The 16,376-nt window shown below is 45.6% G+C and overlaps 2 protein-coding genes across 3 annotated transcripts in view; both read left to right on the forward strand.

Moving 5' to 3' along the window:
* Positions 1-16,376, forward strand: part of SIDT1 (SID1 transmembrane family member 1) — a 46,566-nt gene that overhangs the window by 12,080 nt on the left and 18,110 nt on the right. For both annotated transcript variants that reach the window (XM_075107539.1, XM_075107548.1), the window contains exons 2-10: positions 4,639-4,760; positions 5,765-5,935; positions 6,133-6,178; positions 8,270-8,371; positions 9,525-9,608; positions 10,268-10,361; positions 11,601-11,672; positions 12,063-12,156; positions 13,825-13,868. In XM_075107539.1, the coding sequence (XP_074963640.1) occupies positions 4,639-4,760; positions 5,765-5,935; positions 6,133-6,178; positions 8,270-8,371; positions 9,525-9,608; positions 10,268-10,361; positions 11,601-11,672; positions 12,063-12,156; positions 13,825-13,868 (829 nt within the window). The remainder of the gene's footprint in view (positions 1-4,638; positions 4,761-5,764; positions 5,936-6,132; positions 6,179-8,269; positions 8,372-9,524; positions 9,609-10,267; positions 10,362-11,600; positions 11,673-12,062; positions 12,157-13,824; positions 13,869-16,376) is intronic.
* ATP6V1A (ATPase H+ transporting V1 subunit A) overlaps positions 8,465-16,376 on the forward strand; it is a 126,798-nt gene continuing 118,886 nt past the window's right edge. Inside the window, exon 1 of the mRNA XM_075107579.1 lies at positions 8,465-8,476. The gene's annotated coding sequence lies outside the window, so the exon portion shown is untranslated. The remainder of the gene's footprint in view (positions 8,477-16,376) is intronic.

Genomic DNA, 16,376 nt, shown 5'->3' on the forward strand with positions numbered 1-16,376 from the left:
CAGGGCAGTGTGCTGTGAGCTGCAGGCTTTGAACATCGTCCCTCTTAACCTGATGTTCCTGAGGGTCATGCAGTAGAAACTGTAGAGGGAGCAGATTTTAGCCTTTAAATGTCTCAGTCAATGTCCCCAGTTAGGTTCTGAACATATTGCTTGCAGCCCTCTGCTTCTTTTTGCACCCTTGAGTCTCAGCATCTGTAAAATGGAGATGATTACTGCTGTGGGCATATAGCATGTCACTGAAAAATCAAGAGGCCTTTCAGTAGTTGTATATTAACTATATGGGGGAAGCTAAAACTCACAAAAGTCTTTGGTTACCTGAGCAAGCCCTGCAGGCATCTGGAGCGGTGGTTGCCACAACAGCAGGGCTGCCTGAAAATAGATGATCAGTCCTCAGTCCTTAACAGAATGAGTTAATCTTAGCGTTGCTTATTGTTAGTTAAATAAACATCTAATAGCCTTGGATTCATAGGCAGGTGTGTCTTTTTTTTTTTTTCTCTGCCACCTTCTCTTTCCCCTCCCCGCCTCCTTCCTTATAGGAAACTTGACTGCTCCTAGACTAGTAAAGCACCTTATCTGAAAGAGCCGTGAGATCTTAAAAAAAAAAAAGGTATGCTTAGTGCTTTGACCTATAGGTTAAGGTGAGAGAAGCAAGTATCAGTGTTGGCAGCAAAGAGGAGGCAATTTGTAATCCTGTGCAAGTAAGGGCAGTAGCTCTTGCTCGGGGACATTCCAGCCACCCTGGGTGAGAAGCAGCAGGAGCTCAAACTGGTATGTGGGGTGGCAGCAGGAGGCCTGTGCTGAGTAGGGCCTTGACAGAGTCCAGCTTGCAAAACTTTTCTGCTGCATTATTGCACCTGCAGCCATGGTCTTAATTAGCTTTCCTTTCACAGGAGATGAAAACACTAAATCTTTTGGCTAGATTCAGCAGTGAACATTAAGGCTAGCAGGAGGATGTCAGGGTAAAAACGTGTGTGAATGGAGCACTAATGGGTCACTGTATGAGACGTGTAACTGTCAGGCTTGTCCAGGAAGCGTTTACATAGGTGGCTTTGTCCTGTAAGAGAAGGGAGAGTTATGCTCTACAGAGTTGCTTGGGGCAGTTACAAAGCTGCAAAGCTTTCACACCTGGAGTACTGCGTCCAGTTCTGGTCTCCCCAATACAAGAAATGTATGAGCTTACTGGAGTGAGTCCAGTGCAGGGCCATAAAAATGATTAAGGGACTGGAGCATGTTTCATATGAGAAGAGGCTCAGAGAGCTGGGATTGTTCAGCCTTGAGCAGAGAAGGCTTGGGGGAGTGTCATCAATGTGTATAAATACCTGGTGGGAGGGAATGAACAAGAGGCAGCCAGGTTCTTCTCAGTGATGCCCAGTGGCAGGACAAAAGGCAATGGGCACAAACTGAAGCACAGGTAACTTTATTTTATTTTATTTTTTACTGTGAGGGGAGTCAAAGACTGGAACAGGTTGCCTGAATGGTTCTAGAATCTCCATCTGTGGAGAGTCCAGAACCTGACTGAGCCCTGAGCAACCAGCTCTAGCTGACCCTGCTTGAGCAGGGGGCTTGGACTAGGTGATCTCAAGAAGCTGCTTCCAACCACAACAGTTTTGGAACTCTGAAAATAAACACATTTCTGGGCTTTCCAGAATGGGAGATGAAGAAATACATAGCACAATGAAAGTAAGAGCTACTTTCTGTAGGAAAGTAGAAAAAGCTACTTTCTGTCAGACAAATTCACATGCTTCATGAGGAGAAGGCTGTTTGGCAGTGACTCCTTGCTTAGTTATAGCTTCTCTTTTCTGCCCAAGTGTTTTTTCTCTATCCTGCTGGTCCCATGTAAGTTCTTCCGTGCTGCTGCATAAGATGGGACTCAATGTGGTATAAATTTCACCAGCATAAAGCAAGCTGTCTTCAGAAAGAGTCCAGGAGGGGTTATAAGATGGCAATGGTGGAAACAGCCAAATCTGAGGACATAGAAGTGAATCTTCCTTTATCTAATGGCCAATTCCTCTGTCAAAAGATTTGAAAGGATTTCAGCCTTTATATGCTCCTTAGAAAACATCATCTGTGGGGAGGGAGCAGAGATGCCAAGAAGTGAATGAACAGGGCATGTCAAGTAGACATTATTTATTCCTTATAGAGGTTCCCAAGGGAAACAGGCTTCACAACTTGCCTGTCCCCTTTGGATTTAAGGGACTGCCTAGTCCAGCAGTGAGCTATGCCACACAGATATCTGTTCTGCCTCGGCTTGCTAGAGAGCCCCAGAGAGGTGGGGATGAGCAGAGCTAAAGCAGGACCAAGACACATCTTGGTTACATGTAAGGAACTGGACTTGCTCTGGAAGGGAGGCAGCAAATAATACTTTCAACTCCAGCACTACTTGATTGCCAAAACCCTGACAGCTTATCAAATTGGGTAGGTAGGAATTCATCTCGCATGCCACATTTATTCCAATTAATCCAGTAAGTGACAGTGATGGCAAGTGAGGTCTTCAGAGAGCCAAATATTGATTAATCTCCATGAGGAGACTAAATCTTCCACCCCAGTTTACAGGCCTATTTTATTTCCTGTGTCCAAAGCCTGGGCAAACTGTAACAGTAGTACTTTTTTCTCTTTTTAATGCCACTCGGCATTACCATATACTTCAAATAGCCAGTACATTTTGTAAATTGAGAATTTAGAAGAAGTAGGGATGTAACTTTCGTAGTCTTCTAATGAATACAAACAACTTGTACATTAAAGCAAACTTGACTATCTGCAACATATGCACAACTGATGCAGTTTCTGTATTTGTGAAAACAATGCAGAAGAGAATTTCCCACTGCCTGGCTTGCATTTATGAGTAGTTGAGGATGCATAACCCAACAGTACCATTTGCTGTGAGTCTGATGTGAGCTCCCCATTGCACTGTGCTGATGCAGCCAGCCCTGGAGGGTTCACAGGGTGGTGCCCAACCAGAGGCAGTGTACATCACTTCACCTGTGGAGGTGGGCTTGCTTTAATTGTTTCATGGGCAAAAACCTGCTGGACAGGCAGCTGGAATGTGTCCCTTCTGCAGTGGTAGCTGGTTTCCCCATGGATAAAGAATGGCTCCATGTGCTTGTGGGACTCTGGCTTGATCATCGTGTCTTCATGCTTCTTAGATTTATTTTCTTGTTAAGTTCCAATGTCACTCTGTTTGGGTTCCAGTTCGTTGTCACAATAACTACAGCAAACACCTATAAACAAGCAGCAGTGTGTTCAGCCCAGTCCCAGCATTTCCCGGTTATAAAAGCATCCGCTGGCTTGGCTCCCCCAGCTGAGCTGGGCAGCCACAGAGACTAAGGAAGCTGCAGAGTAACCTTCCAGTGCTATCTGGTGGTGGTGGCCTACTGTGTTGAGATACCCTTCAGGTGTTACCTGTGAGTCTTGCTTTGTGAGGGTGTTTTTTCTTAACTTGGTTTTAGCACCCTCCTGTGAAATTTACATGGAAACAAAATCATATATGTAGTTTTTGTGGTCAGAAGAAAAAGCTGGAAGGTGTGCCAAAAGAGTATTGCAAAGGTTTAGAAACCAGAAGGCAATGGAAAAAGATTCTAATGTTTACCCTTCTATCTTAAAGCGGTTTTAATTAAATTATTTATGATGTTTTTTGTTGAAGAATTTATTTTTTTAGGAATTGGTGGCTGCAGCCCCTGTATTATGGTGTTGATGGCAGGAAAGTTGATAATGGCTTTCAAGAAGGTGTTTTGTTCCAGTAAACTAAATTCCCATGTGAGCCTAGAATCACTAAACAAGAATAAATGGGAAATTTTCTTCTGCAGGTGCCAAGCCCTTTTTCTGAACCTGGTGTCCTCTGGGTAAGCATAAGCTTGCCATCTCAGGTAGCTGCCTGTCAGCTACCTTGCTAAGTCCGTATGGTTTTTCAGAACGTGGGACCCCTTCTATATTTACTCTTCTTGGAGGGTATAAAGTTGAGATATCTATTAAGAGTTTTTCACGGATCTAGTAAGAGTTCATTCTAGTTTTTCAAGATATGTTGGGCTTAAAATGTGTATGTCTTATCTACGTAATATGCTTTCATCACTTAAAGGCCTTTAATCGAGATGTACTGTCTCTTCTGATGAGTTACACATTCTCACACCCTGTTTTCTTGAGCAATGCATGCAGCTCTGGAGAGGGAGATGAAGAGATGTTTTTTTCAAATGGAAAAGGTGCTGTTCCCATTTGGTGCAGACAAGCTGCTTGCTCGCTTCTCAAAGCAAATAGTAAACTAAGGGCCACCTGTTTTGTGTGTGTTTGCTTAGGTTTATAACAGAAGTTATGCAGGGTGCTCCCAACTGGATAAGTGGAAGCTACTGAACTCTTTTCTTCTTACATCTGCTGCATTTGTCCACTGTGTCTTATCTGACAGTCACCTCTGACCTGGGGACCAGGCTGTGTTTCTGGATTAGAGCAGCAGCAAGGAGGCACTGCTGTAAATGACCTCTGGATCGAAATAACCGGTCTAGTGACAAACACTGCTGATCTCCCTGTGGATATTGCCAGCATCTAGGTCAGACTGAGGAAGGGGACAGGCTTTTCCCACCTAGATTTGGAGCTGCCTTGTTCTTTGCCTTTGGCTAACACCTATCTGTACTCTCCTTTCTCTTCCCACAGGTAGATGCAGTGCGGGTGTATGTGAATAGCAGCTCTGAGAACCTCCAATTCCCTGTCCTGTTTGTAGTTCGCCAGCAGAAGGGAGTGCTGTCTTGGCAGGTCCCACTAATTTTTCGAGGCCTGTAAGTACTGGAGTCTCTTCCTTGTAACACATTTGTCTGCCAGCTGTATTCAGCATCAGCCTCCCTCTGATGCTAGATCTTGCTACTTGTGTAGACTGCAGGGCTTGATTGCTCACTGTCATAGTGACATAGGAAGACCAGGATTTGGTAAGTAACCTCGTTTGGCAGCCTGCCCTTTTCTCTTAGTTTCACAAATACGTACGCAAAGTACCAAGAGGCTTACCTGCTGGGGATCTGCCTGTGTCACCAGACAGTGAATCTACCAGATAACATTGTCATTTCCACAGTTGCCTGTGGCCTGTGCAAGTAGTTCTTGGGGTCTAGTTTGGAGCAGGGTTTGAACAAGCTCTCAAAAGAGCACTGTAACGTCTGGGTTACAGTGTATTTGGGGAATAAGGGCTCTCCTCTATTTCTTACCCAAGGTAAGAGTTGTTAAGTGTTACAGCTTAGTCTAGAGACTGAGTCTATTCTGGGTGGTGGTGGTTGTTTTGGGGGTGTTTTATTTGCTGAAGCTACACAGCAGCATCACTTTCACAACCTCAGATCTAGTTAGGCTGCAAGTACTGAGACTTTGCAGATACCTTTGACCATCTCAGCTCTGAAGGTTCATCCTGTGACTGAAATTCTGGCACCAGGCAGCAGGTATCCTGCAGTGCCTAGCCTGATGCAGGGGATGGTTACAGCAGTGACTGCTATGGGCTGTCATGGCTCTCTCTGCCTCCAGCAAATGGCAGATATGCTAGATCTGCAGATGGCACAGGCAGCCTCGAGGGAAATGAGATGCTGGGGATGACCAGTCCCTTGTGCAGATCACAAGAGGAAACAGAGGTGGAGTTTGAGCTCTGAATAAAAGACTAAATGGTCTTGGCCTTTCAGATTAGTATTTCAGTTATGCAAGCAGGGGAAAAACAATATAATTCTTACAACTGCAGAACAACTTTTAAACTGCTCTTTCTCTCTCTTCCATCCAATTTTCCCTTCCCTCCTTCCCCTGGCTGTTGTAGCTACCAGAGAACCTATAATTACCAAGAAGTGAGTCGGACCCTCTGTCCCTCTGAGCCAACACCTGAGACAGGACCCTCTGACCAGATAATATTTGTGGACGTCTCTTCCATGGCACCATTTAACATTGCGTATGAGCTGCTAGTCACCAGGCTTGAGAACTTCCAACTTGAGTAAGCTGGAATGCAAGACTACAAAAGTAATTTCTTCATATGTCTGTAATGGATTTGGTCCATCTGCCTATTCTTCCCTTCTCTTCTTCCCAGAAAAAAAAAGATATTATTTTTTCTTTTCCTTAATCTGAAGGTACTCTGTGTGTATTCCAACTCTGACAGTTTTAGACTTCAACATACTGGCATTTCTTTTCTAGGACGAACAAAGCCTTTAACTTTACTGCCAGTCCTTCCCAGCCCCAGGTAAGGAGGGGTCCTGCATGACATTGCTTTTATGTCTTACCATATCCAAATGGTTGATGTGATCCTTTGTTAGAGAGGGCAAAAGCCTTATGTGACTAGGTCGTTCCCCTCTTAGGGTGCAGGGGAACTTCCTTACTGTAGAATTTTCCGTGGATATAGTAGAGGTAGCAGTGCCTCAGCCCCTCTAGGGGCATATTTGGATCCTTTTGCAAAGCAATTAAGTGAACCAAAAACCACGACCAAAGCAAAGGAATGGTATCTGCAGTTCAGGAAATTCCAGAAATGTACAGAGGTCCAGAGGCCATTGGACTGCTGCTCTTCATGCGAAGTGAGATGGTGCGCACCAAAGTCTTGTTCCAGCCGGCGCTAATTCAATTGCCCTAGCGTAACTAGCCAAGATGCAGTCTTCACTGGAGAAAAATAAACACATAAGTAAGCTGTAAAGGTACATCAGAACTCAGACTGCTATTCCTTGCTCAGGCAGCAAGTCAAGTTGCGAGGTGATAAATGAAATGCCTGATAAGTCTGGTTATTAGTTCAGAAGAGAGCACACATGTACAGCACATCCAGCTAAGTAGCCTTGTTTAGAGCCCAGCAGATACTACAAGTCCTCTCTTGAATGAAAATGCTGTTGGCAGTAACTATAGTGATACAGGAGCTTGTAGAGCTGGGAGAGCATGTAATTTACCCAGGCTGTCTGGTACTCCATTTTTGTTGTTGTCACTGTTATTAACACCATTTAATTCTAGGTTTCCTATTACCAGGCATCCCAGCTAATCTTTTTTTAAGGTCAAATGTCTTAAGCTGGTTTGCAGATACATGCAGTATTTTATAATATAGGAGCATAGGGAATGGTGGTGGCTCTTTATAAACCCTCATTATTTAGGATCTTGTAATTTGAACGTGGAGTGTTTAGAATCTGGTCAGGAATTAACTTTGTGACTTTGGCCTGTTATTTGCCACAATTAATATGAGATTGGTGACTTTTAATTATAGACCAGATGTAGAGAGTAGATGAGTGCTTTGTAAATGGTATAATTCTAAGGTTTTTGTAAATCAAAGTATTAAGTAGTCTGCAGGGGGAAGAAAAAAAAAAAGGCAATTCAAAATCTAGATGTGTTGGAATAGCCTAAGACTGGAAAAAGACAAGCGTAACAACTGAAGGAGGAGTTGTCCAGAACCCAGCTCACACTTGAGGGCAGAAGGAAAAATTATATATGCTCATATAGGTCAGGAGTGTTGTCTGGATGTGTTTTCTACCACTCACAGTCTGTGCAGGAGAGAACTGTAGGTCTCAATGACCCTTATGTTAATTCTGTACTCTGATATAAATGTGGCTTAAAAAGAAAATTATGGAAGGGTCCTTATGGGTGACTTTCTGAAGGAAGTTTTCCTAAAGCTTTCCAAAGGTAGTGTACCTGGGAAACCAAGGAGTTCAGACCACCAGTGTCCTTGCTTGGCAGAAATAAAATGCGCTCTGCTGAAGAAACTGGCTTGGTGAGTTGCCAGTTTGTAAGGACTTGTGGTTGGAGCATTACCTGCATTACCACCCCACCCTCAACACCAAACAAAACCAAAACACCTAAATCCTACAGCTAATATCAGGCATTTAATTATGAAACTCCTGACAGAGATCAACTCTTAGAAATTGTGGAAAGTATTAGGTCAATTATGAGGCAACCCATCTGAAATAAACTCCATGATAAGTTCTGTCTATGAAGTACAGCCAGCAGCATGGAAACATCTGGAAATTGCTCATAGCAACATGAAATGGAGTAGGCTATAAAATGAAGTCACTTTAGGTTCATTAGCTGGCAAAGAACTTCAGGGGAGCAGAAGGTATGCTGACTTGCATGTTGAAGATATCTGTGTCTAACAGCCTGCTGTGCAAGTGGGGGAGTTGTCTGTACATATTAAGTGTGCTGTTCTGTAGTGTAGGGTCCTAATATTTGAAATCTGAATTTTTGTGAAAGCCCTCCACATCCAACCCCAAAGGCCAACTTGGTCTGTGTAGGTACCTTAGCGAGGCTCTGAAGCTATGGCAGGTATGATTTCTGGACAGTAACTTGCAATACTCTGTTTTCTCCTCAGTATTTTCTGTACAAGTTTCCTCAGGATGTCGATTCAGTCATTATTAAAGTGGTGTCTGATGCAGTCTACCCATGCTCCGTTGTCTCTGTCCAGGATATTGTGGTAAGCCTGAGCGCAGAAGGGCAAGGAGCTATCTGCTGGAGCTCTGTGTCCTGCTGTGAGGGGTTCTGTGCCCCAAGAGAGAGAAAAGCCCTAGGAAGGGCTTCACCCAGTGTGATGGTGATGAAGGGAGCCCCTGAAAGAGAAATGAAAATCCTGTGGGAAAGAGGCAAACCCAGAGATGTTCAAGTAGCTCGTACGGAGATTTTTGTTTCAAATAAGTGAACAAGCTGTTCCTCTCCAGCCTGTCCAGAGTGCATTTTTTATGTTCCCCTCTTGAGGTTTAACACCCTGCTGCCTTGTGATATGGGTCTGTCTCTGTGGAGTGGTGTTGGTTGGGATGCTGGTGGCTGAGGGAGGGGACAGTGCTGTTCCCTTGACTCCCCCTGGCTCAGGGCAGCATGGGGAGCTTCTGATTTCCAGACATGAGATCTCTCCTCCTTTCCAATTTGATTTCCTCTCTCCACAATTACTCATCCCCTTTCCTGAGAAAGGGAGAACAGCTGTTCCCTGCCATGCAGGTTGGCTCTTGCTCACAGCTGGGAAATAGCCCCATATTTCTCCTTCTTTCCCACTTCCCTGAATTATGCAGGGACCTGCAGTGTGGGAGCAGCAGGACGGTGACAGAGGTGCAAGATGCCTTGGCTACTGGCTCTGAAGTCCTGGCAGTTGCCTTTCATACCTGGGGCGGGGAGAGAAATAGGTAACATCAGCTGCCTACATCCCTGTGTTTGAATAGTAGAAGGCTAAGAAGGGAGTCTGTGACAGGTGATTTTCAACCTATCAAGTATTAAGAGGAGTGGGAAAGTAAAATGAGGGCAAGCACTTCGTATATAAGACAGACTGCAAAGCATGTGACATGGCCAGCGTACAGCTGAGTGTATGCACTGCCCAGTGGGAATTGTGGAGTGATCAGTCTGGCTGAATCCTCTTATGGGATTAAACTGCAGCCCTCCTGTGAGAATGCAGAGATCAGTGCAGGCCACAGCGGTATCTTCAGAGCAGCTTTTCTAACTTCTGAATGAGTCCTGGTTGTTTTCCTTTGTCACACCAAACAGGGCCTTTTTGTGCTGTTCTGCACTGCCTGTTCTGTGGCTCCCTGCAAAATTAGTTTAGATTTTGTCCCTGGTTTAACCCTTAGATATGTCTGTTTTAGTGCCCAGTGTATGACCTGGACCATAATGTGGAGTTCAACGGTGTTTACCAGTCTATGACAAAGCAGGCAGCCATAACGGTGCAGGTGAGATGCTGATTTTTGTCCCAATGTTGGTTTGTGGTTTTGTGGTGTTTTTCTTTTGTTGTTGTTTGTGGTTTGTTTTTTTTTTTTTTTCTTCCAGTGGCTTGTCCTGTGCATCCCTAGTTTTACTTTAATTCCAGTATGGCTGTGATCCTTTGTTTTTATTAGATCAGCTGATATTAGTAGAAGAAGAGATGCTACCTTTTACTACAAAACCTTGTTTATATTTGCTTAGGCAGGTGTGTTACATCTTAGGTGCTGAGGCTCTAGATTGGAGTGGCTGTAGCCAGGCATCTTCTGTTCAAACCTTGGCTCTTTGACCACTGAGTGACGGTAGCAGGGCCTCATAATGAGCAAAGCTTAGGTAGATGGTTTGCACTAATTAAAATAAATAAATAAATACATTAGCATTGGTTTACTTGTACTGGGGCACTGCTGTACTGTGTGCTGATGAACTCAGTCAGCTTATGGTCAGCAAGGAGGAGGACAGCATCCCCAGAAGCCAAGCTTTGTCCAGAACAGGCAGGCCTCTGTAAGGCTGAGTGCCTGTGTAGCAGCTAATACCTGATCTTTGACCCTGTGGAGATCATCATCTCTGCTTTGCGTTGGAGGGAGAAGCTGCTTCACTTCTCAGGGATTCTGTCTCCTGTTGTCCCATGCAGAGAAAAGACTTCCCAGGTGAGCAGTTCTTCATTGTGTTTGTCATCAAGCCAGAGGATTACGCCTGTGGGGGTTCTGTGCCTTCCTCTACTCATGGTAAGTTGCACTGGGAGGTGGATTTGGTTGCTGCATCCAGGTGGTGGAGCAGCATGAGTCCTTAAAGACTTTCCTGTGGGATGACACAGGATGGTCATATAGCTCTGTCTTATTTGGGTACCTCTGAGGAAGAGTCAAGTATCAATTTAATATTGTTGGGCAGGTTAAAAGTCTTGATCAACCTTGAACTTGGTTGACCAGGGACTTGGTGACCCTGTCACTTGGAAGTGGCTGGCTAGTACAGCACCTGGCTTGCTGGGGTTATGTGCTCTTCTGAGGAGTCACTGGTGTCTTGGGAGATACTGGAGATGCCCAAGCAGTGCTTACAGCTTCCTGGTTTTTTTCCCTACTGCTGTATTATCCTCCTGCCTGCATGGAGGCCCAGATGGCAGTTCCTGCAGAGGGCACCTTCTCCAACTGTTGTCTTGGATCTATGACAGCCTCACAACTTGGGGGGAGCAGGAAAAACTAGTAATTTTTTGGAGAGTAATCCTACAAGAGACTTGTTCTAGTACCTTTCCCAGTCAGAAAACACTGTGTCCACCTCCAGGGCAGTGGTAAAAGCAAAGCCCCCACTGCTCATGTGATGAGTGGGGGTGCAGCTGTCCCCATGACAAGCTGAGCCCATCGCAGGCCAGGGACATTCCTATCCTCAAAGCTGGATGGCTTCCTCCCTGTAGGAGAATAAAGACTGCAACCAACAGATATACTGGGCTTCCCCAATTCCCACCCTAAAAAAGAATTGTGACCTTCCATGTGTCTTTCTCTTATCCTAAAGCTGTCAGCAGAGCTCTACTGGCAGGTTGTGCTAAGCCCTGCTGAAATATAACAAGACTCTAGCATGGCATCCTGCACAGAAGTGTTTTGCCACCAGAGTTCTGGCCAAAGGCAAAAATGGTGTTCCAGTGTTTGTAGTGACAGAAACTGCCCTTTGGCGACTAGATGAACAGGAGACAAGATGCCTGTGGGATTCAGGCATCCAGACTTGAGCAATGTATGGAAGACTCAAGCAGGGATTTCTAGCCTGAAAAACAGGCTGTGGATATAGGGGAGTTGGGGGAAACATATGGAAAAGGCTGTACATTGACAAGCCTGGGAAAGGTTAGAGTAAAACTAGACACACATTTTAGTGAAAAGCCAGACTCAGGTGTTCTTGCAAGTGAACAGAACTGAGATAATGGCCAGAGTTCACTAATGTTTGATGGTTTTTAAATTTGCTGTACACCTTGCATCTCACAGGGAATGTCAACCGTACCTGGAACCTGCAGCGGACAAAGAACCTTCAAGTGACGATTGTGCCCTCTATTAAAAGTCAGTGTCTTTGTGCAGAGCAATGAAGCTTTTTTGGGGGACTTGGAAGTTCTGTGTAGGAGGGTATGGCTTGGCCAGCAGCCCTCTGGGATGGTGCAGAAAGCACCAGCAGAGGAGTCAAAAACATTGCAGCCCTGGTCCACTCCAGGAGGTGTTGTGGGCACAGGGTGATCTCATGGGCACACCAGCTAGCACTGGGGGTGAAGAAATGGGGGGAGAACCTTGCAACAGGTTCTAGCAATTCCTCTTGCAGAAAGCAGATGGGTCTTGAAGGACTGTTTGGGGCTGGCATTGTCACCATGTGGTATGGGGAAGAGCAGGACTGGAGCGCTGGCTCTGAGAGGGGCTGTTCTTGCTCTGTGAGCTAACTGATGCCTTCTCTTTCCTCAGAGTCCGTTTATGTCCAGGCTATGTTATTCAGCTTCCTGAGTTTCCTCTCCTTCTATCTGGGTTCAGTAGTCGTTGCTTTTGTGCACTACATCAGGTGAGTTGAGGGGTTTTACAAGAACAGTCTTTCTGTTTCTCTTCATCCTCAGAGATGCCTCACCCTGCAGTGAATTCAGGGCAAGTGGGTCAGCAAGCATCTGAACAGAGCAGCTGAACAAGTCCATGACTAGTCAGCCTGGTCAGTGGGCTCATACTGACCATCAGCCAGAAAACATTTCTTCCTCTGCTGTGGGGATCATGGCCATGATGAAAACCTAAGGCTCTGCCCTCTAGCTCTTGTAGTACCCCTACCCCTGGGTTTTCCTTATGTGAGGGTAATGGGTGGCAGGTGGGAATTGTGATGGGGCCAGTCTGGAATATGGAGTGCCAGAGCATTGGGGAACCAAGGTACTCCTCAGAGTGCTGGACCAAGTACTGCAATAAGTGGCAGTGACCCAAACACGGCCTTGGAGTCCCAAGAGTGCCGGTTTCCTTCCTGACCTGCCTCCCCTGTCCCAGAGCTTGATGACTGGGCTTGTGTTGAGGGGAATATCTGCATCTGAGGTGAACCTGGGCACAGCTACCATGAGAGGTTGCTCTTGGGAGCCAGAGGGAAGCAAAACTCTTCTCAGTTGCCCCAGGGTCCCCTGTTGCTCACTGGAGGTGATCTTGAAGTCCTCTTGAGCGAGAGCAGTACTGGAGGGGCAGGAAGGGGACAGCAGCTTAAAATGGAGGTAAGGTTTGTTCCCGTAGGGTGGGTAATTGCTAGCACAGGTGGGGCAGCAGGCAGGGGATGGTGGAGTTTGTTGGGATATGTTACTGCTGCCTGTGTAGGCGGTGACAACAGTTAAGCGAATCCTTTGTCCAAACCATGGAGGTTTGAGTGTAGGGATTCTTTTGTACCCTACTGGTCAAAGGTTGGCATGAGAAGAGTTGTATAAATCTTTCAGTGAATAGTGTGTTGGTTTTGTGGGAACCACGCTTATCGGCTAGCTCCTCAGACTGAATGTGGCAGAGTTTTCAGCTGCTTTGGAAGAGGGGATCTTAAAATTTTAGTGCTCTGAAACAAAACAATTTCAAGATAGGAGCATGGCTTAACTTAAAGGCACATCAATGAGACATTTCATTGGAATAATTCAATGAAATTACTTAAGTGTGTGTGTACACACGCATGATCTTTTTTGCTGGTTTTGTTTTTGTTTTTTTTTTTTTTTGTTGTGAGCATATGTGTTTGGTGGGGTTTTTGGGTTTGTTTCTTTTTTTCCTACCCTCCCTAGCTTGGCACCTGCATTGAAGGAGGTGGTACTGGCTTCTTAAGCATCATGCTGATGTGTGCCTTTAGCTCCTGCTGCCCTTTCAGTAGATTCTTCTGTGCTTTGTCCCCTGAGCAGGGGAGTTTGATTTGGGAAGGTGGTCTGAGAGTCTCTCCCAACGTGCAGTGTAGGATGGGAAAATAACGTAACTGTTTGTCCTGCTTCCTGGTGGATAATTGAGGGGGTAAAAAAGCCCCTCTATTGCTTTGGAAATCTGAGAGGTGGACAGCAAGCAGTCATTGCTGAGCCATGCCTAGTCCAAACAGTATTTTGTTTCTTTTTGTTGCATTTTTGTTTGCTGTGTTTTAGAGCTTGCACCATATTTACATGTTGGTGTCCTAGATAATCCTGCCATGGCTAGCAGGTGATAGGGTTTGTTGGCTATCTCATGAGTGCTGCCCGTTCTTTTTCAGGGTTCGAAGGAAGGCTTTGGCTGGGAGATTGAGTCCTGAGGATGGTAAGGTGTCTCTTCTATTGTGTGACAGCTTTAAGTGAACAGCACAGGTCCCAGGCCAGGCAAGGGAGAGACCGTCAGTCAAGTACCTTCTGTCCCTTCAAGCCTTCTTCCCTGTACATGTACCACATAGTCTCTGATGCTGATGAAAGGTATAAGAGCTTCCCCTCTGCCCTCAAAAGAGAGGGTGTTTGAAGCAGGCTTCCCTGAACCTGGTCCTGGCTCCTGCCCTAAGGAACTGGCTTTTAGAGGGGTGGAAGAAGGGCAAGCCTTGGCTAGACCTGGCTACAGGCTAATGTTACTGCTGCCATGTCTGTTTATTTCTAAACAAGGTGCTTTGAGTTTGCCAGCTCTTATGCTTTAAGATTTCCTCTGCCTGGGTCAAGCATGGGGTCCCTAATTTTTTAACTTAATTTAAATTCTGATTTGTTTTTAACTGGGAATTGTAGACAACCAAGTGAATGAATGACTAATACAGTTAGGAGTGGTGTTTGTGTTATTTACTTTGGTATTGGATTCAGTTTACTTTGTGCTGCACCCACATTTCAACATACTGCTGATTTCTGTGTTATAAAAAATTTTTGTCATGTAGATGGAGGGCACTGGGAGTTTCTGCTTTCTGGAGAAGTGTAGGAAGCTGGCCGTTCCATTTTGTTTAAATATTTTGTGCCTGCAAAGTAGTTCAAAACATTGGTCTGAGGATAAAGCCACCGTCATTTGTACCTCTCTCCTGGCGAAAGGGAGGATGTTATATTTTGATGGCATTGAAAAGTTCTTGGTGTTTTCCCCTCTTTAATCCCCAGCTTTTTCAGTTTCTCTGGTCTGCTACATACCACTGGGTAAGCATACTAGTATAACTGAGCTGTGCTTAAAGGATCAGCAGTGGAACTTCACTCTGACCTGGCATTACTTGGGTTAATATTTCTGCCAAGGACTTGGGGACATTTGGCTTGGCAGGAGTGGCTTCTTCAGCCACTGAGATGCACATAGGCATGCCTGTGTGTGGAATGTATGTGAAAGGTTTTTTTCACAACCAAATGAGCAGGGGACTGTAAAAATGTGTTTAAAAATAGTCTAAGCCATTTGGGATGGATGCTGCTGTGAGACAACAGCAGGTCTTAGGGCACTGGAGAAATGGGAAGGGCCTGTGTGTTTGGGGAAGCTGAAGGGACCTGGCCGAGGCCCTGGAAGAACTCCAGGGTGGTGACAATGGATCACTGTGTAAGGAAAGGAGGGACAGTCTCAGTCTGGAGACCAGAAGCCCCAGGGAGTGCTGCTGGTGCTGCAGCTGAAGGTTCAAGTGCTGAAGGAAGCTTAGAAGCAGCTTTTTGAGCTGCCCTGGTGAGAGGTGGAAGTTAAATTCTGGTGCTTGGGAACTTCACAAAGAAGTGGCAGGACACAGATGCTGTGCTTAACATGGACCTGGAGGGCAAAGAATTGGGTTCCTGGGCAGGGAGGACTGTTGAACAGTACCCCTGTGAAAGGACGGGAGAGCGCAGTTCCTTCAGAGTTTACAGGTTTCCTCCCAGAGGCACCTGCTCCTCCTGTGACCTGTCCTCTCCCTTGCACTCTATACCTCCTTCATAGAGTCCTACCCTCATGCCGTTTCTTTCTCTGTGGTGTCCCTTCAGGGAGGGTGTGTGTGTATGTCTATAAAATGGTAACTAGCATCTTCCCTGTCATAGAATCACATAATAGTTTAGGTTGGAAGGGACCTCCAAACATCATCTAGTCCAACACCCCCCTGCAATGTTCAACTAGATCAGGTTGCTCAGAGCCCCATCCAACCTGACCCTGAATGTTTTCAGGGATGGGGCATCTACCACCTCTCCAGGCAGCCTGATCCAGTGTTTTACCACCCTCATCATAAAAAATTTCTTCCTTATATCTAGCCTAAATCTACCCTCTTTTAGTTTAAAACCATTACCCCTTGTCCTATTGCAACAGGCCCTGCTAAAATATTTTTCTCCATCTTTCTGATAAACCCCTCTAAGTACTGAAATACTGCAAGAAAGTCTCCCTGGAGCCTTCTCTTTTCCAGGCTGAACAACCCCAACTCTCTCAGCTTTTCTTCACAGGAGAGGTGTTCCATCTGTCCTTCAGATCACCCAGGGCACAATAGCTTTCTCTCAATTTTTTTTCCTCCTCTTCCCACCCATTGGAATTTCTCTTCCTCCAAAGTACCCCTGGGTCTCACCTTCTCCCCTTTCCCCTTCCTCACCAAGAATGTGTGGATGGAGGTGCTGAGCAATCTGTCTCTGCCCCTTGTCTTTGAATATGCTGCAACTCCATGTGCCTCTTTGCTCCTGTCACCCATGTTATGCCCAGCTTCTGTGGTTACCTTTTTTTTTTTTTAAAAAAAAAAAAATCCTGTGGTACACCTCCTGTTCCACATCATCACTATCTGGTGGAGGCAATAGCTGGAGGAACCACACCTAGCACGGTACGTTTACTTTGCTGACTCACACACTGGGAAGTGGGACTGAAATTAGTGGGTGAGCTGCGTCTGAA

Source organism: Phalacrocorax aristotelis, chromosome 1, assembly GCF_949628215.1.
Source record: "Phalacrocorax aristotelis chromosome 1, bGulAri2.1, whole genome shotgun sequence".
In the NCBI taxonomy this organism is placed as follows: domain Eukaryota; kingdom Metazoa; phylum Chordata; class Aves; order Suliformes; family Phalacrocoracidae; genus Phalacrocorax; species Phalacrocorax aristotelis.